The 27,107-nt window shown below is 38.4% G+C and overlaps 1 protein-coding gene across 2 annotated transcripts in view; it reads right to left on the bottom strand.

The window, feature by feature from the left end:
* The window catches only part of LOC123498657 (protein kibra-like), a 55,442-nt gene that overhangs the window by 11,265 nt on the left and 17,070 nt on the right, over positions 1–27,107 (bottom strand). For both annotated transcript variants that reach the window (XM_045245973.1, XM_045245974.1), the window contains exons 8-10: positions 18,530–18,616; positions 17,819–18,017; positions 16,239–16,403 (exon numbers count right to left, since the gene is read on the bottom strand). In XM_045245973.1, coding sequence (XP_045101908.1) covers positions 16,239–16,403; positions 17,819–18,017; positions 18,530–18,616 — 451 coding nt within the window. The remainder of the gene's footprint in view (positions 1–16,238; positions 16,404–17,818; positions 18,018–18,529; positions 18,617–27,107) is intronic.

Below are 27,107 nucleotides of genomic sequence, written 5' to 3' on the forward strand. Positions count from 1 at the left end.
TCTACTTCTCTCCACTTGGACTTCATATCTTTAACTACCATCCTTATTTCTCTCCCCCTCAAGTAATTTTCCATCCATCTCAATGTGCTTCCTTTTAAGCCACCCTTCTCCTCTAACTTCCATAGTAATCTTGCATGTGGCACTTTATCAAATGCCTTTTTTAAATCTAAATAAATACAGTCAACCCATCCTCTCTCTTGTACTTTATCAACTATTCTAGAGTAGAAACTCAATAAATTTGTTACACATGACCGACCTTTTCTAAAACCAAATTGGCTATTTGATAATAATTTGTTGTCTTCAAGAAACTCAATCCATTGTTTCTTTATTACTCTTTCACACATCTTGCATATTACACTAGTTAGTGATACTGGTCTGTAATTTAAAGGTTCTTCCTTCCTTCCACTCTTATATATGGGAACCACCTCAGCTCTTTTCCATTCTACTGGTACTGTTCCATTTTCTATTGAGCATTTTATGATGTTGTATATAGGACTTGCTAGTTCTTCTCTACATTCTTTCAGTATTCTGCCTGAGACTTCATCTGGTCCCATTGCCTTCTCCTCATCTAATTCCGTCATCAACTCTTTTATTTCAAGCTTGGTTACTTTAATCTCTTTCATATAGACAGTCTCTCTATTACCCTGTGGTCTTTCAAATTTGGATTCCTTAGTAAAGACCTCCTGAAATTTACTATTTAACAGTTCTGCCATACTTTTGGGTCTTCCACCATCCGTTCTCTCCTTTTAACCTTTCTATTGTTTCTTTTTGCCTTATTTTTCCATTTATGAATCTGTAGAACAATTTCGGTTGTTCCTTACATTTTTCGACAATGTCCTTTTCATAGTTCCTTTCTTCTTCCTTTCTCACCTTAGCATATTTATTTCTTGCTGTTTTGAAGTTTTCCTTATTTTCTGGATTTCTATTTCTTCTCCACCTTTTCCATGCTCCATCTCTTTTCTCCTTTGCCCTAGCACACCTTGCATTAAACCAATCTTTCTTTCCTTTTTCTTTAGGGCTATATTTTGGAACATATTCCCTAACTCCTGTTTTGTATATTTCCAAAAATAAGTTATACTTCTCTTGCACCGTCTCTGAGTTTTCCATCTCCTCCCAGTTTACGTTTTTAAAATAGCTCTTGAGGTTCTCAATATCAACCTTTCTGTAATTTAATTGGTCTCCTTTGTATGATTCGTCTCTATATTCCTTTCCCTCTTCTATACCCATTTCTAATATTACATTGTCAGAGTACTCTTTCCCAATGGGCACTTATGTCTTATATCATCGTTCATTGGTATATCCCTTGTAAAAACTAGGTCCAATCTTGCCGGTTCATCGTTTCCTCTGAATCTTGTGTTTTCCTTTACTCTTTGGACCATCATATTATCTATCATTAGGTTCAGGAATCTATCTCCCCAGGCTTCTTCCCCCAAACCACTTTCATAATTTTCCCAGTCCACCTCCTTAAAGTTGAAATCTCCTACTAATATCACTTTTCTCCTTTCTTTAATGATTCTTGTAAGACTCCTTATTGTGTCATTTATTCTTGATTGGTCCATGAATTTGTTTTTGGTGGCACATATGTTCCAATGATTGTTAACTCCTTTTTATTAAAGAGTTGTTGATTATATCCCAAATTGGTTCCACCAGTCATTCTCTACATTATCTCAGTGTCCATCCTGACACTCCATATGATCCCATTGCCTTTCTTACATCCACCTTTTCTAGAGTTTCTCTAATTTTCTGTTTTTGCAACATATTTCTTAAACCTTCCTGTATCGCTTGACTGCTTGGCTCTATGAACTCTCCATCTTCATATAATACTGATTTAAAGCTCTCATTCAAAGTTCACTAATTTATTCTGAGGTTTCAAATATCTTATTTCTCTTAATTAACTTTTTGTCAGTTTTGCATTTATATTATAAAAAAGCTTGGGTTCCTTTTCACATATCTTCACTACATCCTTTTCAAAATTTCTCTCCTCCTCCCTTCTCATCCTGATGTATTCATTTCATGCCTCTTTATACTGGTTCTTCTTTATTTCATTTTGTTGTTTCTTTATTTTTTTCCAAGCTGCATCCTTACACTTTTTAACTTTTGCACATATAGCACTATACCACGTGTGTTTGCTCTCTTTTACTCTGTATTCGAGAACATATCTCTTTACTTCCTTATTATAGATGTACAGGAATATAACATACTTCTCTTGAATTGTCTTGCCTTGCATAATTTCCTTCTAGTCAATACTACAAAGTAACTTCTTAATCCTCCAAAATTTTATTTAGCCTGATTCCGTCTTTTTTGTTTGTGTCCCTCATCGCATTTCAAAATTTCCTGACCCTCTATATCAATTTCTAAGACCACATGATCACTTTTTTGCACTGAGCTATGATATTTGATAGTTGAACAAGGCTTATACATTCAATTTTTTTCCCCCTAAATCCAGCATAGATGGTTCTTCTTCCCCTCTATATCTTGTATAGTCCTTTGCCCATTGGCCTAATGTGTTTTCTATTGCCAGTTGTAACACTTCCTCCCCGCAGCATCCAGCAAGACTGTTTGCACCCATTTCTTCCTAATTTACATGTTTGCAGTTTAGATCTTCCACAAGTAGTACTCTTTTGTCCTTCCTTAACATATTGTTCAGGCAATTTAGCCCTTCCCTTTGCATTTTTTTCTGTACATCAAGCCTCTATGTATTAGTCTTTAGTGGTGTATATATGTATGTATATACAGTAAAACCTCGCTTGACGAACGTCTCTAAAGACAAACAATTCGGGAGACTAACAAAAAATTTGTCAATATATCGACCCAGGGGACGAACGATATTTCAGGGGACGAACGCGGTTAAACGGCTTGCTAGCAGGCGAGCTGTTTGTGTGATAGCCAACCCGGCTATCACACAACAACAAAACAAAACATAAGCACAAAATAAAATAGAAACAGGAACATACGAAAAATATTACATAACATAATCTCCATGCCACCACGATTTTCTCCTGTTTTTCCTGGGCATGGTGATGTTACCGGCGCGCCCTACTGTAGCTTCCTCGGCGTTATCCTCTCTGCTATAACGGGGACCCACATAGCGGCACTGACTTGTGACGCAACACAGCTGTTGTGTAGCTCTGGCACACTGCGCACATCCAAAGTCCTCTCTCATGACTGTCTTCTCGGATCTTATCTGTCTTCCTCCCCATCCTCCTCTCCTCCATTCCATCATGCCATCAACGTCCAGTCTCTCAAGTAAATATCCTTTTCTTTTTTATTCATTTTATTATAACTTTGATAGCATTTAGGTGGGTAAAACAATTTAGGCTTTTTATAATTATTTCGTTCATGTCATGCATACATTAAAGGTCTATTTTGAAAGGGTTTTATGGACAAAAGTATGATTTTTGTTGGTCTGGAATGGATTAATGGTATTTCAATACATTCTTATGGGAAAAATTGATTCAGGGGATGAACATATCGGGTGACGAACAGGATTTTGGAACAATTATGGAGCTGAGGCTGAGGTTTATATATATATATATATATATATATATATATATATATATATATATATATATATATATATATATATATATATATATATATATATATATATATATATATATATATATATATATATATATATATATATATATATATATATATATATATATATATATATATATATATATATACACACTTAACCCTCGGCTATCGCGCCCAATTGGGGCCGAAATAGCCGCGCCATAGCTGAAAACGCGATAGCCGTATTGATCTTGGCGGGAAGGCGGTTTTGGCCAATGAGCGCTCAGATATTCCATGACGTCATGGCGGGGCGTACGATAGCAGGCATCTGAGATCGCGATAATGAAATTTTAGGAGCTTTTCATGGGTGCGCGATAGCAATAAAACGCGATAGCCGAAGTCCCGATAGCCGAGGGTTGATTGTATATGAATATATATATATATATATATATATATATATATATATATATATATATATATATATATATATATATATATACATATATATAATTATGTTACTATGATACTCCTTTTTTCCTGTCCCACTGGTCCTAATTATTATGCTTAAAACCTCTGCCAGTCCATCTTCAAACTGTACCTCCTTCATGTATATATCCTCTTGAGTCATTATCAATACTCCTCCTGTTTTTTCCCTTGTCTCTTCTCTAAACATTATATCCCTGCTCTTTGAAATTCACTTGGATGTCTTAACTTAACTTTGTTTCTGTTATACATACCACATCTGGTCCTTTTTCCAATATATACATATAATATCTAACTTCCAAGCTTCCTGATATAAATCCATCTATGTTTGTATACATGACTCTTAACGTTTTCTTTCCCCTTCCTGAATATACCATTTCCTCAGCCTCATATCTAGCACTCTCCAGTAGAATTTCTTCTCTAATTCTCTGTCTTCTCATTTTTTTTCCTTGATTCACTTTTCAGTTCTCTCTCTTTTTCCCTTTCTACAAATTCATCTTTCTTTTTATCTAAATATTTTTATATTCTGCCTTACCAGCCAGCTTTCCAATACTCACTAATATTTCTTCTACCCCTACTTAAAATTTCATTTTAACTTTCAGTGGTGTTTTGGTTCCTTCACTATATTTACCAAGTCTGTATATTTCTTCTATTTTTTTTTTCTCAAGATTCTGTTCTTCATCTTGAACCAATTAAATAATTTGCTTTACCATCTCTTTCTCCTTCTTCATAAATTTTACTGGGTTCCTTTTTCTTCTAGTCCAAATATAACCATATACTTTTTTTGTCCACCGTATCTCTCACTAATTCTTCCTTTTCTTGATCACTTCTATGACTGTGTCCTTAGTTTTCTCCCTTATTTGTTGATTAACTACTTCAGCAAAATTACTTTTTTCTTCTTGTTCTTTTTTCCAGATCTTCTCCCATTCCACTATTTTTGTTTTGCTTATCCCCTTTCCTGTTTTCACATTAGTGTCTAGCTTTTCTTCAAATCCTTGTAGTACTACTTCATAGTTTGCACTTTTGCCCTTAAGGGCACTGTTTTCCCTTTTTATTTCCTCTTGAATTTTTTCATTGTAACAGTACTCTCTAACTTTTCACATATCTTTCTTAGCTCTAGGTATTCTGCAATCACCTGATCCTGTTTTTAAAAAAATCACAGCAACAATCTTCCTCAAAACTAATTTCTCTATCCATTGTGATAATCCTTCTCACGTTGACTCTTTCCTCCTTAAATCCGGAAAATTCCCTCTCCTTGTGTGTGTGCATTTACCAATTTGTAATTACTTAGTTGTATTGTACAGAGTTCAAGTGGGGCTCATAGTGTCTTGTCTCCATGTCTCTAATCATCCAATTTTTCTTTAAGTTCTGCACATTATATGCTATAACAACTTCATCACTCAATGCATTCCATTTTTCCATTGTTCTATGTGGAAAATTATATTTTCCAATATCATTCACACATTGCCTCATCCTAATCTTCTTTACATGTCCTCTTGTCCTTCCAGCTTCTTCAATCACCAGCACCAGGTCTTCCTTGTCTATCTTTTCAATGCTATTTACTATTTTATACATTGTTATTAGGTCTCCTCATTCTCTTCTATCTTGTAAGGTTGGCAGTTCCATTTCCTTCAGCCTTTCTTTACATGTTAGGTCCTTTAGTTCCGGCACCATCATTATAGCTATCTTCTGGATTTGTTATAATCTTCTTGTATCTTTTTTTCAAGTTCGGTGACCACACCACTGCTGCACATTCCAACTTTGGATGTATCATACTCGTAATAATTTTTTTTCATCATATCTTTATCCAAGTATTGAAATGCCACTCTAATATTGGTCAACATTTTATATGCTAATCCAAATATTTTACCTGTGTGTTTATCAGGGTTCAGATTTTCCTGTATAACCACTCCTATATCTTTTTCCTCTTTAGTCTTCATTATTTGTTCCTCTCCCATCAGATAGTTCCATACTGGTCTTCTCTTACTCTTTCCTAATTCCATTACGTGACATTTCTTAGCACTGAACTCTTAACTTCCACTTCTTACTCCACTTGTAAATTTTGTTTATACAGTAGACACTCAATACTTGAACTTAATTCGTTCCAAATGGCTGTTCGATTATTAAAAAGTTTGATTATTGATACCTATAAATCAGGTAATTAGTTCTAATCTTAGCACACCTCAAGTATATATATATATATATATATATATATATATATATATATATATATATATATATATATATATATATATATATATATACACACAGTGGTACTTCGACATACTATTTTAATTTGTTCCGTGACGATCGTTGTATATAAAAAAAATTGTATATCAAATCAATGGAAATCAAATTAATGGAAATACAATTAATTCGTTCTTGTGATATGAATTTACACCCGTCCCCCCCCCCAAAAAAAAAGCTATATTTTGGTTATTTTCTTTGCTTGTGAGCTGGCAACACTCATCAGGAGAAAACATATGCTCCACATCACTGTGTCACCAACAATAAATGGTAAGAGCGATCGACAGTGATTTCATTGTGTCTGATTCCGCCACCTCTCCTGCGCGCCTTACTTCTATACCTTAGGTCTCTCGCCATGTTACTTTTGAATGAGAGTGGTATCAGAACAGGAGAGAGAGAGAGAGAGAGAGAGAGAGAGAGAGAGAGAGAGAGAGAGAGAGAGAGAGAGAGAGAGAGAGAGAGAGAGAGAGAGAGAGAGAGAGGGGGGGAGGGATACAAAGGGCCCGTTTTTTTGCACTCTAGCCAAGACCGCTGAACCCGATCAGACGCATGGCCATGTAAACCAATGTTACTATCTCATTCAACCTGTGATATTTTGGTAACCATGACATCTAGAGACTTCTGGTTTTTTGCATTGCAAAGAGGAAGAGTTGCTTGTGGGCAGGAGTAAACATATGCTCTACGTCACTGTGTCACCAACGATGGAGGGTGGTAGTGAATTATTTCACTGTGTCTGATTCCGCCACCTCTCCCACGAGCCTTACCTTACTTTTATACCTCAGGTCTCTCACCATGTTACAGGGAGACAACGTTTGAATGAGAGTGGTATCAGAACAGGCGACAACAGAGAGAGAGAGAGAGAGAGAGAGAGAGAGAGAGAGAGAGAGAGAGAGAGAGAGAGAGAGAGAGAGAGAGAGAGAGAGAGAGAGAGAGAGAGAGAGAGAGAATGGGGGAGGGGGGAGAGGATACAAGGGGCTCGTTTTCTCTCGCTCTTGCCAAGGCCGCTGAACCCGATCAGACGCAAGGCCACATAAACCGATGATACTACCTCATTCAACCTGTGATATTTTGGTAACCATGACATCTAGAGACTTTTGGTTTTTTGCATTGCAAAGAGGAAGAGCTGCTTGTGGGCAAAAACCATTTGTACTCACTCGTTTATTGAATTTCTAAGTGTACTCAGTATGTGAATACAGGCTATTTTGTGTGTTTCTCGCCAAACTTTTACTTTTGGGATCCATGATCATGAGGTCTTGAGTTCACAAAACTTAATAAAAAATACACACTGCCGAGGAGCACAGACATATACATGCACAAAGGATGAACAACCATACACAACGCGGGCTGAATGTTCGGGTTAGCCGGGTAGCCAAGCAATTGCTGTGTCACCTACCGATGGCTAATCGTATCTTAAAAATACCATCGTATTTCAAGGCGTAAATTATATGAAATCTTTCGTCGTATATCAAAAAAATTGTATGTTAGGCTGATCGTATGTTGAAGTACCACTGTATATATATATATATATATATATATATACAGGCAACCACTGCTTAACAAAGGGGTTATGTTCCTAAAAAACTCTTTGTTAAGCAAAATTTCGTTAAGCGAACCGATTATAAAAAGTTTAACCCGTGACTTGAACTTCCATTGAGAGTAAACAAAGCAAGAGTATCATAGTACAGTGAAAGGTTTAATGTAAGTAAAAATTATGAAGTTAAACATTTAGGCAGTTTAACCCCTTCCTTACCGCAGTCAACCCCCGATGTAAACAAAGCGTTCCCCTCCTATACCGCAGGCCCCTGCCCGTGTGCGCACGTGCCTCACGGCCAGATCTACACATTATATTTCTTTCTAACTCAGTGTTATGAACTTTTTTCTAAACATATTTTTGTCATTTTATTAATAAAAGAAAACGTAAACATAATCATAAATTGTGCACTAATCATAAATTCAGCACCACACACTTTGCACCTGGTGAGGGTGGCCCTGAGGCAGTCATAACTAGGCTGCTCCCCCTCACTTGCCGAGAGGGTTTCAACACTGCTGTCACTATCACTCTCTCCTATTTCTTTTTCAGGACGCCATTATCTCTAATTAGGGTAGAGGCAATAGAACAGTTTCACCACGGCCGATACTAGAGAACTGATGTTCTTGGGGGGACTGTGGGAATAATATATGTCAAAGAATAGTGATTGGCTTTATAGTTTATGCATGAAAAATTAACTCCGATATTGATTGGCTAGTGGGGGGGATGGTTTTGTTACGCTGGGGTGGCTGAAAATAACGCCTCCAGTGTTTGTTTGTTTATAGTGAACCACGTGGAGCATGAAAAAGGCAAAATCCGCACTCAGGCCACGGTTATACACGGAAATGTATTTGTGTGGTACGCGCATCACGGCGGCATCTTGCGGTACCACGAGGTCGCTTTTGCGCGTGGTACGCACGTACCACAAAACAGTCTTGCGGTATGGAAGGGGTTAATTTAAGTCATTATAATGTATAGGCAATCCCCATTTAACGAAGGTTCACACAACGAAATTTTGCAACAACGAAGGTTTCGTTTTACTACCATCTACTCGTTTAACAAACACCAAACTCGCTTTAACAAAGTTTTATCCAGGTAATTTTTTTCCAAATTTGAAAGCCCCACCGTATCATGCAAGCTGACAGGTTTTTGAATACACCAGGAGCTGCTGGTACTAAGGCCTGCCTCAGGAGAAATCCTGAAACACCTGTAGAATAAAGATCAAGATCAAGCCTCTCATGGACAACACAGGCACTGCTGATACAAAGGCCTGACTCAGAAGAAAGATCAAGATCACGCACCACTCACTCCCCAGTCAAAACATAACAGTGTCACCAGCAGCTCATCTTCCCTAGTTCAACTTACCACCAAAACGCCCTGCAATGTGGCCTAACATTCCTAAGAAGACCAGGAAGTGTCTTACTCTCGAAGTGAAGCTGGGTATTATTCACAGACAAGAGAGAGGCCAGAAAACTAATAACATTGCTTGCCACCATCTTGACTCCATCTACTGTCTACTATTTTCAAGTCAGCAGACTATTAAGAAGGCTGGTGAGACCATATCTTCCTTGAAAGCTAAAAGAACCACCTGAACTCGTGACTCTACAATGGATAAAATGGAAAGCCTTATGGAAATGTGGTACATAAGTTTTGTATGCGGTGCCATGATGCGCCCTTTGTTTACATTCCACAGGTTGCCGGTTAGTGTATTTCCCGCTTCACTCTCCCTCCCTTCATAAAGCTAAGATCATCAACATTATAAAGTTACATACATACATACAGTAGTGTACATTATAATGACTTAAATTAAACTACCTAAATGTTTAACTTCATAATTTTTACTTTCATTAAACCTTTCACTGTACTATGATGCACTCTCACTTTATTTACTCTCAATGGAAGTTCAAATCAGGAGTTAAACTTGTTATAATCGGTTCGCTTAACGAAGTTTCGCTTAACGAAGTGTTTTTTAGGAACGTAACCCCTTCGTTAAGCGGGGGTTGCCTGTACACTAATGTATGTACATAACTTTATAATGTTGATGATCTTAAATTTATGAAAGGAGGGAGAGTGAAACGGGAAAGAAACTAACTGGCAACCTGTGGAATGTAAACAAAGGGCACATCATTGTATCACATACAAAACTTATGTACTACATTTCCACAAGGCTTTCCATTTTATCTATTGTAGAGTCACGAGTTCAGGTGGTTCTTTTAGCTTGCAAGGAAGATATGGTCTCACCAGCCTTCTTAATAGAGTCTGCTGACTTGAAAATAGGAGAGACAGTAGGTGGAGTCATGATGGTGGCGAGCCCCTTTCGTGTCTGTGAATAATATCCAGCTTCACTTCAAGAGTAAGAGACTTCCTGGACTTCTTAGCAACGCTAGGCGACATTGCAGGGTGTTTTGGTGGTAAGTTGAGCGAGGGAAGACAAGCTGCTGCTGACGCTGTTATTGTTTTGAACAGGGGGAGTGAGTGGTGCACATGTTGTCCACGAGGCGCTGGTGTATTCAAAAGCCTGTCGGCTTGCGTGATATGGCAGGGCTTTCAAACTTGGAAAAAATTACCCCGATAAAACTTTGTTAAAGCGAGTTTGGTGTTTGTTAAACAAGCAGATGGTAGTAAAATGAAACCTTCGTTGTAGTGAAATTTCATTGTGTGAACCTTCATACAGGGTTGTCTGTATATATATATATATATATATATATATATATATATATATATATATATATATATATATATATATATATATACAGGCAACCCCGTTTAACGAAGGGGTTACGTTCTAAAAACACTTCGTAAGCGAAACTTCGTTTAACCAATTATAACAAGTTTAACCCCTGATTTGAACTTCCATTGAGAGTAAGCAAAGCGAGAGTGCATCATAGTACAGTAAAAGGTTTAATGAAAATAAGAATTATGAAGTTAATTGAAGTCATTATAATGTACACTAATGTATGTATGTATGTATGTAACTTTATAATGTTGATGATCTTAACTTTATGAAGGGAGGAAGAGTGAAACGGGAAAGACACTAACCGGCAACCTGTGGAATGTAAACAAAGTGCGCATCATTGTACTGCATACAAAACTTATGTACCACATTTCCACAAGGCTTTCCATTTTATCCATTATAGAGTCAAGAGTTCAGGTGGTTCTTTTAGCTTGCAAGGAAGATACGGTCTCACCAGCCTCCTTAATAGAGTCTGCTGACTTGAAAATAGAGACAGTATAATATGGAGTCAAGATAGTGGCCAGCACTGCTATAGTTTTCTGGCCTCTCTCATGTCTGTGAATAATAACTAGCTTCATTTGGAGAGTAAGAGACTTTCTGGTCTTCTTACGAACACTAGGCCAATTGCAGGGCGTTTTGGTGGTAAGTTGAGCTAGGGAAGACAAGTTGCTGCTGAGGCTGTTATGTTTTGACTGGGGAGTGAGTGTTGCGCGTGTTGTCCACGAGAGGCTTGATCTTGATCTTGATCTTTCTTCTATAGGTATCCCAGGATTTTTCCTGAGGCAGGCCTTAGTACCAGCTGCTCCTGGTTTATTCAAAAGCCTGTCAGCTTGTGTGATATGGTGGGGCTTTCAAATTTGGAAAAAAATTACCTGGATAAAACTTCATTAAAGCGAGTTTGGTGTTCGTTAAACGAGCAGATGGTAGTAAAATGAAACCTTTATTGTAGCGAAATTTCGTTGTGTGAACCTTCGTTAAACGGGGGTTGCCTGTATATATATATATATATATATATATATATAGAGAGAGAGAGAGAGAGAGAGAGAGAGAGAGAGAGAGAGAGAGAGAGAGAGAGAGAGAGAGAGAGAGAGAGAGAGAGAGAGAGAGAGAGAGAGAGAGAGAGAGTCAGCGCCCAAAGTGATGGCGCGAAACATCCTGCGCCATAATTTTCGGCAGGAATCAAACCACCACCTAGCAACAAGGATCAAATCCGCCGATTTTGTTGGCGCGTAAATAGTGGGCTCATACACGTGACCTTGAGCAGCCGATGAAGTGTAACTGTCTCAGTGCGAGGCATTACTTCATACGGGCTGAGTATGTCTGACTGTCTATGTTGCACCAGGTGTTTTTTCTTACAAAGTTTGCATTGCTAACCTATCTTGTGCGTAGCAATGGGGCCAAGGAAGGAGCTGACAAAAGATCAAATTGCAGCTATAAGTAGCCTGAGCCAAGTAGGAAAAGGAAATAAAGAAATTGCTGCTATCACGGGTGTTACACTCCGTAGTGTGCAGCGTTGGACGAAAAAATGCAGGGACGCGGGAGGGAGTGTCCCGCCGCCTTCTGAGAAGAAGAGGACTGGGAGGCCTCGTGTCACATCTACGAGGACCCTGAAGATCCTGAAGCGTCAAGTGGACAATGAACCACGCATCAGTGCCAAAGAACTCAAGGAAAAGAACCCTAGGCTCCTTCAGGAAGTCTCAGTGCGAACAATTCAGAAACGCCTTCATGACGACCTAAAATTCCGGTATCGTGCACCACGAAAGAAACCCATTTTAACAGCGGTACAAAAGAAGAAAAGGCAGTTGTTTTGCCGTAAACATCTAGCATGGGATCCAGAGAAGTGGAAAACAGTTCTCTGGTCTGATGAGGCAACTTTTACAGTGACTGGCAACCAAGGAGGGAAAGTTAGGCTACGTCCTGGCTCAGATCCTTACCTCCCTAAGTACACTGAGGGAGCTGTAAAACACCCAGCAAATGTTATGGTATGGGGAGCATTTGGGTATCATGGCACTGGTAGTGTTGCCAAAAAATGTCACTATTAACAAAGATCGCTATCTTGAGCTTCTTGCCGAACACCTTGAGGACTGTTTCACTAAATGCAACAGTGAAATATTTATGCAAGACGGTGCACCAGCTCACACAGCCAAATTGATCAAAAATTGGTTTGACTGGGTCCACATTGAATACATCACAGATTGGCCAGGTAATAGTCCTGATTTAAACCCGATAGAGAACATCTGGAGTTTGATAAAGCGCCGCTTACGTGGCCGTGACACCTCCACAGTGGACAAACTTGTCAACCACATCCAGGAGATTTGGGAAAACCTGGAGCCTTCATTCCTACAAAACCTGGCTTTATCTGTTCCAAAACGTTTACAGAGTTGCCTGAAGAGGCATGGTAACCCAACCAAGTACTAGAGGAAAGATAAATACCATGAAAATAACTTTCTTTCTATTTTTCTTTTGTTGCGAAGCGAAAAAAAACATGCTGCGCCATCACTTTCGGCGCTGACTGTATATATATATATATATATATATATATATATATATATATATATATATATATATATACAGTGGAGACCCAATACTCAACCATCTAAATACTTGAACTTTTCAATACTCGAATGCAAAAGTTCGATTCAATACTCGAAAAAATACCTGATAGTCGAACCGTCCACACACGTGGTTGTAAAAAATTACTCCTTGGCATCCCCCTTCCCTCTCCGCCAGTAGTGACTTGTGCTGCTACAATCATCAGAATAACATTCTCTTGCATTCTGCCTATAGTTTTTCATTTATAAACATACATTAACACCAAAGGCTTATTAGTGGTGAAAATATCTGGTAATCAAACAGCTGCACATTTGGTCGTATACAAAGCTCTGTCATCTCCCTTCTTGCAGCCACCACTGTCTCATTCTGATACCAATATTGCTGGTAACACTGGTATTACCATAATACCAGTATACCAGTTGTCGGTGTGCATCCCTTGTCCTACCGCAGTCTTGAGAAAAACATTCCTCTGTGTTCTGTCAGTAGTTTTTCATTTAGAAACTTTTACGATGGTACCAAGGAAGCTTATTAGTGATGAAATAAGGAATCTGGTGAGAGTGCAAGTGTTAGTGAGCCACTCGACTCCACTAGTGGATTCACAGAAATCACACCAGGAGAAATGTTAGAGATGTTTTCATGGGTGGTGCATCCTCTGGTGACCTCCCTCCTCCTCCTCACCCTTCTCCCCTCCTCTTCTATGTTATCCATCACCAGCCTTCACTTATGGTATGTACAAATCAAAATTGTAAAAAAACATTGAAATTTATATAAACTTGAGATTTTGCTGAGATTAGAACGAATTACCGGATTTATAGGTATCAGTAGTCAAACTTTTTAATACTCAAACAGCCATTTGGAACGAATTAAGTTCAAGTATTGAGTCTCCACTGTTTATATATATATATATATATATATTACAATTTTGATTTGTACATACCGTAACTGAAAGCTGGTGATGGATAACTTAGAGGAGGAGGAGAGAAAAGTGGGGAGAAGGAGGAAGGTCACAGAGGGACCAGTCACCATCCATGAAAAAATCTTTGTAATTTCTCTCCTGGTGTGATTCCTGTGAATCCACTAATGGAGTGTTGTGGCTCACTAACAACTTGCACTCTCACCAGATTTCTTATTTTCATTATCAATAAGCCTCTTTGGTGCCATTGTAAGTTTCTATATGAAAAACTACCTACAGGACGCAGAAGAATGTTGTTTTCTCAACACTGCGGCAGGACTAGGGATGCGCACTGGCAACTGGTATACCGGTATTACCAGTAATACAGTATCAGAACAATACAGTAAGCTCCCACATTTAGCGATCCTATTAGTCTGCCAAAACCATCGCTAAATTGGAATTTCGCCAAATTTGAATACTATTTTAAATAGGGAAAAATACCAATCAGTCTTTCGTCAGCCCAAAGTCCCCATTTACAGCTGCAACATCGCCACCTTCACGAGAATCAGCACCCCCCCGAACCACTAGTGGAGGCCATGGTGATAGCGAAACTCGCTAAACAGCGAGGATGGGAGCACAAAAAATGAGTTCACACGCTGGATTAACACACACAATAGCTCAAGTGTCGAGCAGGAATGCCGGAGGCACTGTGGGGCTGACGTCACGGCCAAACAGACACGCGACTGGCTCAGAGCGAGCGTGAGATGGGACAGTGTAGCGCGGTACATTCACTAAATATGAGAGAAAATCGCTTAACTTGAGGGCTTGGCCTTTTTCCAGACAGTCACTAAATAAGGGTTTCGCTAAGCTGGATTTCGCTAAATTTGGGGGCTTACTGTACAGTGGTGACTGCGAGAAGGGAGATGACAGAGCTTTGTATACGACCAAATGTGTGGCTGTTTGATTACCAGTTATTTTCACCACTAATAAGCCTTTGGTGTTAAGGGGGGCGTCCAATTTAGAGCGAAAAAATTGGAAAAATAATGTTTTTTGTGGAAAAAAAAATATGTAGTAGGTATACACGTTAGCTATTATTTCACGAAGTTTTATGGTGAAACGCACACTGGCTTTCACTTAAATGCCATTTAAAGGTCCCGTACTCAACCACATGCGTTTGTTTACATCAGCAGAATCAGTTTTTTTTTCTTTCTTAAAAACTGCGAAAAAAAGGGCAAAAATCTTAACTTTATTTTTGGTGAACATGATACAGCAACACTGAAGTCTATGGGTGGCGTCAATCAAGGCACCAGAGAGATTCAGTAGGGGGAAAGCTATATCATGAGATTGTAGATAATAAAAAAGAATAGAGTAAACCTGAATAAACTTCCTAGTGTGTTAAAACGGGATCGAGATCGATTGATAAACTTCATCGGCCCGTATCTCAAAACATAAGTTATTCCCCTTCTAAAATCTATTTCGAAGCCAATTTTAGCTTGATTTCAATGAAACAAAAACTAAAAAGGAGAATACTTCTTTCAATTCACATCACTATTTTTTTTAACATATGTGACCTGTAATTTTGTATTAATATTCTTTTGGTAAAAAAAAGCAAAAAAAAAAAAAAAAAAAAAAAAAAAAAGATTTTGAAAAAAAAAAATCATAAAACGAAAACGAAAAATTAAATGAAAAATCTAACGACGTGGAAACCTTTCAAATTATAACATGTCTTTGCTACAGGGAAATGAAGGTTATGAAGCAAATAATAACACCAGAATAACACTAGTAAGTTTTAGTTGAAATTGTAATTGCACGGCGGGGTTGGGGACTAGAATGGGGATGAATGTCTAATACTGATGTACATGTTCCCAATACTTCACAACATAAAAATCAGAGTGTTTCATGCGTATCTACAGGAGATATGAAGCACAGATCTAATACCGATCTAAATCGGACGCTCCCCTTAATGTAAGTTTATAAATTAAAAACTACAGATAGAATGCAGGAGAATGTTATCCTGATGACCGTGGCAGCACAAATCACAACTGGCGGACAGAGGAGAGGGAGAGCTCAGGGAGCCATTCCCAGATCTTATTTAGGTCTTCTTGCAGTATTTCACAATCCTCTTTTTACTTTGTAACTCTGCACAATTTTGCATCGTCTGCAAACAGATTTATGTAGCTCTTCACTGTGTGTGTGTGTGTGTGTGTGTGTGTGTGTGTGTGTGTGTGTGTGTGTGTGTGTGTGTGTGTGTGTGTGTGTGTGTGTGTGTGTCATGTACTGACCTTCACATTAGAGGTGGAGACAGATGACCGAAGGGTTGAAGACTTTGAGGACTGGTCATCACGGGTAAGTTGGTCAGGTCGCAACAGAGCATAATGCAGGATGTTATACCAGCGTGTCTGTGGTACATCCAGATCAAAATCTGCTAGGCTAATTTGAGCATAACCCTGTAGAGCAAAGAAGGAAAATAAATGTTAATATTAAGCTGAAATGTGGAACATAGGGTCTGAATAGAAAATAAGATCAAATATAATGAAAAAGAAATATCTTCCAAAAATACACCGGAGAATATGCATAGATCAAACAGGATATGTGGATGTGCAAAAGAGAACTGCTAAGTGGAATACTATAGATGAGATGGATGGATGGATGGTGTGAATGAAGAATGGATGTTTGTAGAAGAAAGAATTGGTGTGCATGGAAACAACAAATGGAGCAGTTGTAAATGCATTAATGAATATCATATGCAATGGACAAAATCCGCTGGTCTAAATATATAATCCATCGAGAATTTCTGGTACAAAAGCTCAAGAATCTTAGATGTCGCGAATGGAATCTGGTTATTGAGTAATTGTCTGCTATACGGCCGTGACATCTATGTTACGATAGTAGCAGCTGATTACAAGCATTGGTTAAGCAGTTAGGGGGAGTATGTAGAGATGGCAAGCCCAAAAATGTCAGAGATGTCCGAGACAAGAGTCCCTTGACATGATCATAGCTTACACTGATGACAAAGATTACTGTAAAATACAGGGTTATGAAGGAGATTTGGTCACTTAGAGAACCAGTAATTCATGAACATTATACTGCTTTAGAGGTAAACAGCTAAATCTGATTAACAGTGGCCACTCTTGATCTTGATCTTCATGCTACAGGTGGCTAGGGATTAGTCCTGAGCCATGACTTTGTAATGTCATCCCCTGTAAGCTCATCACCATCACTATCACCAAAGTCTAGTTCCAGATGGAACCAACAGTGCTTTAGAGGACTATACCAGCTCATTTTATGGACATCAATGGTGTTTCTACATTCATTTCCATTATTCTAAACCCTACACACTTAAACACTTTACATCAACAGACACCTTTTCCCCAATTACTCCATTAGTGAAAGGTTCCACTATATACAGTATGACTGATTAGCATATGCTGCACTCCCATCCTTAGTCTCTTCCATCAAACCATCCTTTTCTCCCAAAATGTAAAACAATGATTTTCAATTCAAATTTAATGATGCTTAATTTTCCATCTCCAATGATAATCTTAATCAAACCTTTCTTGGTTCACTCATCTAAACTATAATAAATATTTATTCTTCTGTCATGATAAACAAGACCATGTTCTCAAATAGTTCATTTTGAAAAGAATCTAACAGATATTTAGTGTTTTCATAATTCTAGTTCTAGTTTAATGAGAATTTTGCTCCTTTAGTTGGAAAAAAAAATTATGAAAAGCTGACTAATGATCCCTATTGCTTCAAGAATAGTCTTAAGAGGGCCCCATAGCATTCAAGAATCCAGGCCAAACTTGCTTACCTATTAAACTTTTCCTCACTAACTCCCCACCATAGACACTTGACTTACCACACACTCCTCGTCGAAGGTTTCATTGGTGTCGCTGACAGCCCACACGTTCACCTGAAGGGTCTTGGAGGGCAGCTTGCGGGGTGCTACAGGGAAGGAAAACATCTCCCCAAATGTTGGCCTTTCTGTGTTGTTATCCAGGTGGGTGCAGCAAGTGAAGGTGGCTGTGCCAGCAGGGAACAGCTGTACTTTGATACACCTGTAAATGTCAAATGTTAACGATCAAGTACATGCATGCTTAAGCTTATGTTTTTGCATGGTTTTGAAAGCAGCAATTATATGGATAATTTCCTTTATCTCAATATATTCTTTCCTGGTATTGTTTCTATAGTTAGTGTTGTGTTACGTTGTGGCTGTGGAGCAATACTACTCATTACATTGTAGTAAAATTGATGTCTGAGAAGGAAATGTGAATAATGCTCAGCAATTTGAAAATCCAAATACTAATGCTATAAGCAGTTGTTTTCAGGGTGATAAAGTTTGCTTTCTAAATTATCTTCACTATCAATAACATATTGTCATGAAATCAATAAAAGTCCAATATTATCAACAGCCAAAGCAAAAGAAATTCAATACATACTATTGATCAGAGCAAAATTAAGTCTAATACTCCTAAAAATTCAATGTAATGAAACATTAAAATGCATATGTAAGACTGGAAATGTCTTAAAAGTAAACCAGTCTGAAGAACCACCAGTTTTAGATACTTACACTTTGCAGCCATCCTCTGTGTTGAGCACTGACAAGCTCCTCGCTCTCTCCACACCAACATTCAGAAGACCCTCCTGTTTATTATACCTGGAATCATTCAAGGCTTGTTGGTAATGCTGCAAGATCGATGCAATACAGTAAGGTCTCGGTTTACGTCAGAGTTACGTTCCTGAAACGTGACGTAAGTCGATTTTGTACGTAACTCGAGTTTCCGTACATTTCAAAGCATATTATCGAGTTTTCAACCAATCATTGTTTATGGTCATTCAGGTAAGTTAAAGGTTATATTGTTATATTATTTACAACTATGTAGGAATATGAAACACAAGCTTGTTTTTGTTGTTGATTAGGGCCATGAACGTGAAGGACTGCAGGTTGCCGAGAGGGGGTGGACGCCTGAAGCCGCCAGGAGGGTGGGCAGGTCGAATGTTGTGACGCCCACAGGGCGGACAGCTGGGAGCGTAGTGCAGTGCGATGGGAGTAGAAGCGTGGGCAGCGGGGCAGGAAATGCAATAGGAAAGGGCAATAGGGATCAGCAGACAGGCGCAGACGGTGCAAGTGAGCTGCGAGTGTCGTGTGGCCCAGGCGAAGGCTCCCGGAGTTGTTATTGTTGTGATGGATGTGCGAGCCCTCAAGGTCGTCAACCTCCCCGTTGTCATGGTAACGGGCTTCCCATTTTCTTCTTCCCTCCCTCACACACAGCTGCTGCCTCCCTTCTCATGTCTTTTAATTATGTCCTCTTTTTCTTGTAGCATAATGGTTTTCCTTTTCTTAGCATCACTGCTGTCACTAAGAAGTTTTCTCTTTGGTGCCATTGAGCAAGATACTAAGAACTTGAGTCAGTAAATGCAGAAGTAGGATAACACTCTTGCTAGGGGCGATGGTGTGGTGGAACTGAGGCAGGGTGTTATTGTATTCAAGCGTGAGGCGGGCGGTGTGGTGGGCAACCACCAACAATAACAATAAATCCCGCACTTTACAATTTATAAATTTTTTATTTTTCTAATCTTAAAGTGGACTGACGTAACTACGAATTTGACGTAACTCGAGACCGACGTAACCCGGGACTTTACTGTATATCTTTTCAATTCTCAAATATGAAAGGATGAATGAATGAAAGAAGGCTTTGTAGCAAAAAAAAAAATCTGGCTTTTCATTAATGAGCATGAAATAAGTAGACATAGTAACAAAGAGATCAAGGCCTGTATTCTACAAAACAGTGAAAAGATAGGCCATCTAAGCAGCTACTCGTTATGTGAATCTTCATTTTTCACACCAATTTTTCTAAAAGTACCAAATTCCTCAGTAGCTCAAGCTGAATCAAAACCTCCTGCAGCTATGTAACAAGGAAAGCAAGTTTTCGTCACTAGTGTGTTAATTCAGCTTCAAATTTTCCTGGCTGAGGCCCAGAAGGAGAGAGAGATAAAACCTAGTCTCTAAGATGGTTAATATAAGAGGACAATACTTTCTATAAATCAAAGCTGAATTTCAAACCCTTACGACCTGACATGCAGGGTAAGATGACACCCTTGTTTGATGTTAATGTAACTGGGGATGAAGAAATCACTCATCTCTTATTCTACAGTTTAAGGAAAAGGTCAACACTCACAAGAAATGCTACTAATTGGCAAAAACTATTTAACAAGAAATATAACTGAATGGAAAAGTACTGTCATATGTTGTGAATGAAATTTTGAGACAGCTCTTGCAGGTCTTTCCCCTCACCCATCAAAATCCAGTACAAGGATAACAGAACTCCTTAGATTTAATTTCAAAATTTCTTTCACTTGTACATATTAAGATTTATGCCACTGCATTATAGGCAAGGGTGCTAAATCATAATCTTCAACCATAATATGATGTAAGAAAAATATCAAAAATGAAAATGTGGTCTGTTCAGGAACGAGCCAAGTACATTGTTGACATTTTACCAGCTGGCCTGTGTTTTTTGCCTCTCCTATGTGACTAGGCCACTATCTCTTGTTTTATCATTACAATTCTATAGGATATTTTCACTATTGTGATTGCTTGCTTTTTATTCAGCTCTACCATTAGCTTACTTTAAACTTTACATCCTGAAACAATAATTACTCTCAGTGAGGTCTAGTAACATAATTCATGGGGTGATTATGAACTTCTCATTAAAGCCAGCTGTGACCTCAATGAAAGTTTTACTTTGTGTCTCACAACACAAGGGGACAGTAACAGCCTACCCTCTAAAGACAACTCTCTTCCTTCACACACAGTGTCGCCGTCGCTGAGAGAGGACGGCTCATCTCCGGCTGCGGAGTGCAGACGGGTAGAAGGAAAATACCTATGGTGTTGCAGGACCCAGTAACTCTAAGTTAGTGTCCTGGTAATGTCCAACTGTCGCTTAGTGTTGAAAGTGAGGGATATAGAGAGGGATCCCTGACAGGAGAGTGTGGGCGGTGATTGTTTTGGCCATCATCAGCTGACGATAGCAAAAATGGCGTCTACACAAACAAGAGACTTTGAAGGTTTTATTACTATGCCAAAAGGACTGGAGAAACTTGATATGGATACAAGAATCCAGGCACTGGAAAATAAGTTCCTAAACATTTTGTCAATAGAAGAAAAACTGGATAGAGTTCTAGCAGAGAATGATTCGTTCAAAAAAGAGATCTATTTGTTAACGTTAGCGAATAAAGAGCTATTGAAGGAAAAAGTAGAGATGGAGAAAGAAAACCAACAACTAAGGAAACAATGTGAAGAGATGAAGGCTAAACTCATGGAAATGGAGATAAAAATATCTGAGGGGGACTTGAGGAAAGAGGAATGCCTTAATCTAATTGATACCAGGATGAAAGAAGTGAACCATGAACATCAGGAGGTACAAAGGTCGTTTAGGGAGATAGTAAAAAAGCAGGAAGAGGAAAATAAAGGGATTACGCAGAGGGAAATGGTAAAGGCACTAAAGGAAAATGAGTATGTGGTGAGAGATATTGCTGAAAAGAAAAAATGTGTGATCATAATAGGATTGCGGGAGGAAACTAACACGAACTGGCAGGACAGGAGAAATAAGGAAAATTACAAGATTAAGTCTTTACTGAACAAGATCTCTGTGGGAGAAGAGGACCTATATGCTGAGGTAGAAGAAAGTGTGAGATTGGGAGCTTTTGAGGAAGGCAAGAATAGACCATTAAAATTGAAATTAAAGTCTCAGGTGGCAGCGGAGGCCTTGTTGAGGAGGGCTTGGAAACTTAAGGACTCTGAAGAAACCAAAATAATTTACATAAGAAGAAATATGTCACAAGATGAGACAATGAAAATGAAGGAGCTTGTAACTGAAGTGAAAGAGAGGAATGACGAAAGAACAGAGGAGGAAAAGACCAAGTTTTTTTGGAGGATGAGAAATGGGAGGCTAAAGAAGTGGTGGATAAAACAGACGGAATAGGCATTACATGGAAGAATGAGACTAAGAACGGAATAAAAGTGACTTACACGAACATAGATGGATTTCTGTCTAAGAGGCTAGAATGTATGGATTACCTAAGAAATAACGAACCGGACATAATGTGTGTAGTGGAAACAAAGCTAAGGCCCGAAATAAAGCTAGACTGGTTTGTTGTAAAACACTACAAAGTATGGAGATATGATAGAAAAATAAAGGTGGTGGTGGTATAATGGTTCTTACTAAGGAAGATCTGATAGTGAAGGAGGTGAACTATAGTAAGGGAAATGAGGAAGTGATAAGTATGCTTATAACAGATGGCAAGAGGGACATTAATATTATAACAGTATACATACCACCCAGAACCAGTGCTTGGGAATATGAACAGTACCAAATGGTGATGAGAAATACTCTAGAGAGAATGAAGCAAGAACTCATCAGAAAGGATAGAGTGATGATAGTTGGAGACTTTAATTGCAATGAAATAGTGTAGGAAGACTACGAAGTGGTGAACGGTGGTGAGTGGGCAGAAGAATTGTTAAAGGTAGCGACAAATAACTTGATGACACAGTGGGTGAGATCACCAACAAGGTGCAGGGGACAAGATGTTGCAGCAAGGTTGGATTTGGTATTTACCAGGGGAGTCTCTCTAAAAGAGGAAATTGAACATGAAAGTCCCTTGGGGAAAAGCGATCATGATGTCCTAAGCTTTGAGCTGGATATGGAATTAAGCACGAATAAGATTGTGGAACGCAGGGAGGAAAATTAAATTATACTAGGGCAAATTATAACCATATAAGGGAGTTCTTTAATGAAATTTACTGGTCCGTGGTATACCAGGAAAGGGATATGCAATTGAAATACGATAAATTTATGGATTTGTATAACTCTGCTGTGAAAAAGTTTGTGCCATATCACAGAAAGAGGACTTTAAATAATAAACAGTGGTTTAATAGAAATTGTGAAGAAGCAAAAAAGAACAAAGAAAAGGCATGGAAGAAACTTAAGAAAAACAGTGATGTATTATCAAGGGAAGTCTACAAAACAGCAAGGAATAGATATGTTGAAGTAAGGAGAACAGCACAGAAGGAATATGAACAGAGGGTGGTGGAAAACTGTGATAGTGACCCAAAATGTTTTACAAATTCATAAATGGAAAACTAAATAAAAGGGAGGCAATAGAAAAGGTAAAAACGGGAAGAAGTATATGAAGATGCTGGAGATATAGCTGAAATTTTGAGCGACAACTTTTGCAAAGTGTTTACAAAGGAGGAGCATTTTATGGGAGGAAGGCCTACGGAAATAAAGCAAATGCAGGACATCATGGTTACTAAGGAAGATGTAAGGAAAATTATAAGCAATCTGGATATTAATAAATCAGTGGGGCCTGATGGCATATCTGGGAGGTTGCTAAATGAATGTAAGGATCAATTGTTGAACCCGTATTTGATATTGTGGAAACCTCCATACGAACAGGATTAGTCCCGAAAGAGTGGAAAAGAGCTGACATTGTGCCTATATATAAGAATGGTAGTAGAATGGAACCGCTAAATTATAGACCAGTATCGTTGACTAGTATATTGTGCAAGGTATGTGAAGAAGTAATTAAAGCTAAGTGGAGTGAGTATCTAGAAAGTGAAAACATTCTGAGTGAAAGGCAGTTTGGTTTCAGAAAAGGAAGATCGTGTGTATCCAATCTATTATGTTTTTATTCAAGAGTGACTGACATACTACAACATAGAGAGGGATGGGTGGATGCTATCTACCTGGACTTGAGAAAGGCCTTTGATAAAGTACCACACAATAGACTGATGTGGAAACTGAAGATGACTGGAGGAGTAAATTATAAACTAGCAAAATGGATGGAAAATTACTTAACCTCTTCACGCCGGATGTTAAAAAAGCCCGCCTGTATGATATACGGGTGGTAGTCCAGTGGAAATTCGTGCAAGCTTGTCATACTTGTCGTCTTTGTGTATTATGCTGCTATGTTTTAGTCACTATATCGCCTTCAAAGAGGAAAGTGGACGCTTCTCTCTTAGAGAGAGAGAGAGAGAGAGAGAGAGAGGAGAGAGAGAGAGAGAGAGAGAGAGAGAGAGAGAGAGAGAGAGAGAGAGAGAGAGATGGGAACAGTCTATGCCATTGGGTAATTTTAGACACAAGGCGGGATGCATGTAGCTTATCTTTAGTGATTGGTGGAGACAAGGATGGTGGGAGGAGCACTAGGATTTCAAGGACAGCATACGGCGTGTGTAGTTGGTATCCAACACACTATACGGGACAACTGAACTGAAGAAAGCTCAGAAAAGAAATATGACGTCTACGTAGGTGTCACCGTATTTGCTACTGGGGCTTCATGACGCCCACATAGGCGTCACCGTATTGAAGGGGTTAATGGGAAGAGAAATGAGAACAGTGGTGAGAGGAAGGAAGTCTGAGTGGAAGAAGGTAACCAGTGGAGTTCCACAAGGGTCAGTGCTGGGTCCCATCATGTTTTTGATTTATGTTAATGATATGCCAGTAGGAATTGACAGTTATATGAACATGTTCGCAGACGATACTAAAATTATGAGGAGAGTAAAGAATGTGAAAGATTGTAACAAGTTACAGAAAGATCTTGATAAAATATATGAGTGGAGTAAGGAGTGGCAGATGGAATTTAATATAGACAAGACCCATGTTATGAAAATGGGAAGAAGTAGATACAGACCAAACAGGGATTACAGGCTGAGTGATGAGAAAATTAAAGAGACCAATGAGGAGAAAGACTTAGGAGTAACCGTGCAAAACACCTTGTCACCAGAGCAACACATTAACAAGATTTTTGGGAAAACATACATGCTTCAAAATATTGGCCTTGCATTCCACTACCTAGATGAAGGAATGATGAAGAAGATGATATTATGTACCTTAATAAGACCCCAGTTAGAATATGCAGCATGTGTCTGGTCACCGCATATGAAGAAAAATGTGAAGAAGGTGGAAAGGGTACAGAGGCTGGCAACAAGGATGGTACCAGGACTCAGGGAGTTAGACTATGAGGAAAGACTGAGGAAGCTGGGGTTGACCACATTAGAAGAGAGAAGAACAAGAGGAGACATGATAACTATGTATAAATTGGTGAACAAGATTGACATACTGGATAGAGTTGATAAAGGTGACCACAAGTAATCATCTCCGAGGACATGGAAAAAAGCTAATAAAGGACATCTGTCTAAATGACGTGAGAAAATACAGTTTCCCGCATCGTAGCATTGATAAGTGGAATAAACTGAGCAGTCATGTCGTTGATGCAGTGTGTGTCAACCAGATGAAAGAGAGATATGACAGGAATGGACAAGGAGACAGGACACAGAGAGCTTAGCTCGGGCCCTGTAATACACAAATAGGTAAATACAAATAGGTAAATACACAAAACTACATGCACATAGCTACACATACATTCTTCACTCATGATTTTGTTGCCCTTAGCTGGTTTCCCCTCTTACAAATAAAAAATTCCCCCCCTGAATATGCCTTGCTGAAATGGGGTGTATTTTATATGTCCATGTGTCTAATCTGCCATAAAATCTAGCATGTATTTTAGTATAAAGCAGTGTTTAAATTATTTTACACAACCAAATCTTCGTAAAGTACAATATGACAATAACAATAGAAATTATATTTTTGTGAACATAATAAATTTCCCTTCAATTATTGAAAAAAAAAAAAAAAAAAAAAAAAAAAAAAGTGTTTGGCATACATCCTGTTTGGTATAAGTCCCAGGTTCTGGAACAGATTAAGGATGTATAATGAGGTACCACTGTATTTGGATTACCTACTATTTATCATTTATTTGTGTAAGAGGGCCACTGTCTAAGGACAAGATTAGGAACAAAATTAAAAAGGTCCTAAATGTCATTTTCTAAAGAAACATCAAATAATGATGAAATCATAGAGGATAAATGTCTTCAAATCTCTTAAAACAGTTAAGTCATAGGAAGGAGGAAATAGAGAAGTAGGAATATAGTTCCAGAGCTTACTAAAAAAAAAAAATTAAAAAAAAATGGAAAATACTGGTTAACTCTTACATTAAAGAGGTGGACAGAATAGGCAGAAAGGCTGCAGGAGGTAAGCAGCTGGAAAGATAATATGAGCAGTTACCATGAAAATAACAATGGAAGATAGCACAAAGATGCAACATTATGGTGATGAGCAAGACACTGAGGACAGTCAGAGGAAAGGAATTGATAAAATGAAATGCTTCTAATTCCACCCTGTCTAAAGGAGCAGTATAAGTGAAATACACACATACACATTAAACACACACCATACATGGACAGATAAACCACTGTAGAAAGTTAGCAGCTGCAGGGGTGAGAAAAACCAGCAGAGATGACTCAGAATGCCTTGTTTCATAAAAGCTGTTGTAGCAAGAGATGTGATGTGAAGTTTCCAGTTTAAATTATAAGTAAAAGACAGACTGAGGATGTTCAGTGTAGAAGAAGAGATCAGTTGAAAGCCACTGAAGAACAGGTGATAATTATCTAGAAAGTTATGTCAAGATGATAGATGGAGGAATTGAACAACACTAAGTTTGCTCTGCCCCGATCATAAGAACATGAAGAGAAAGTTATGCTGACAAAATTACAGTGGTAGTGATGAACCAATGCTATGGGCCTGGCCAAGTGTATGTTGGGGGGAAAATGGAATCACTAAATCTGTTATGATCCATCGAATCACAGTTGCACCATATGGCACCGTATAAAGATGACTCTACTACTCATTTCCTACTAACATAACAAACCTTGGTAAAAACAAGTATTATTAATACTTCTTCTGGCAAAGCTTTGATTATATCTAAAATTCCCTCCTTGATACAATATGATAATCTTCACAAATATGAAATATCATCTGAGAAAGAACAAGAAACAAAGTATGTAAAAGTATCCAAGCAAAGGGGAGCAAAATACTGGAGTTGAGAAACAATAAACCTAAAGCCATAAAATTGGACACCATACAATAACCAAATACACATAATTATGCAGCTACACAAGCTGCAGCCAGTTGACAGACAAAAGAGTGGCCAGCTCAACTGAATTGTGCTTATGCTTACTCTAATCCACATAAAATTTGTTTTTTAAGAGTAATGAAAACATTAAATATGTACACAACTAACACCACAAT

Source organism: Portunus trituberculatus, chromosome 48 (genome assembly GCF_017591435.1).
Source record: "Portunus trituberculatus isolate SZX2019 chromosome 48, ASM1759143v1, whole genome shotgun sequence".
NCBI classification, from domain to species: Eukaryota; Metazoa; Arthropoda; class Malacostraca; order Decapoda; family Portunidae; genus Portunus; species Portunus trituberculatus.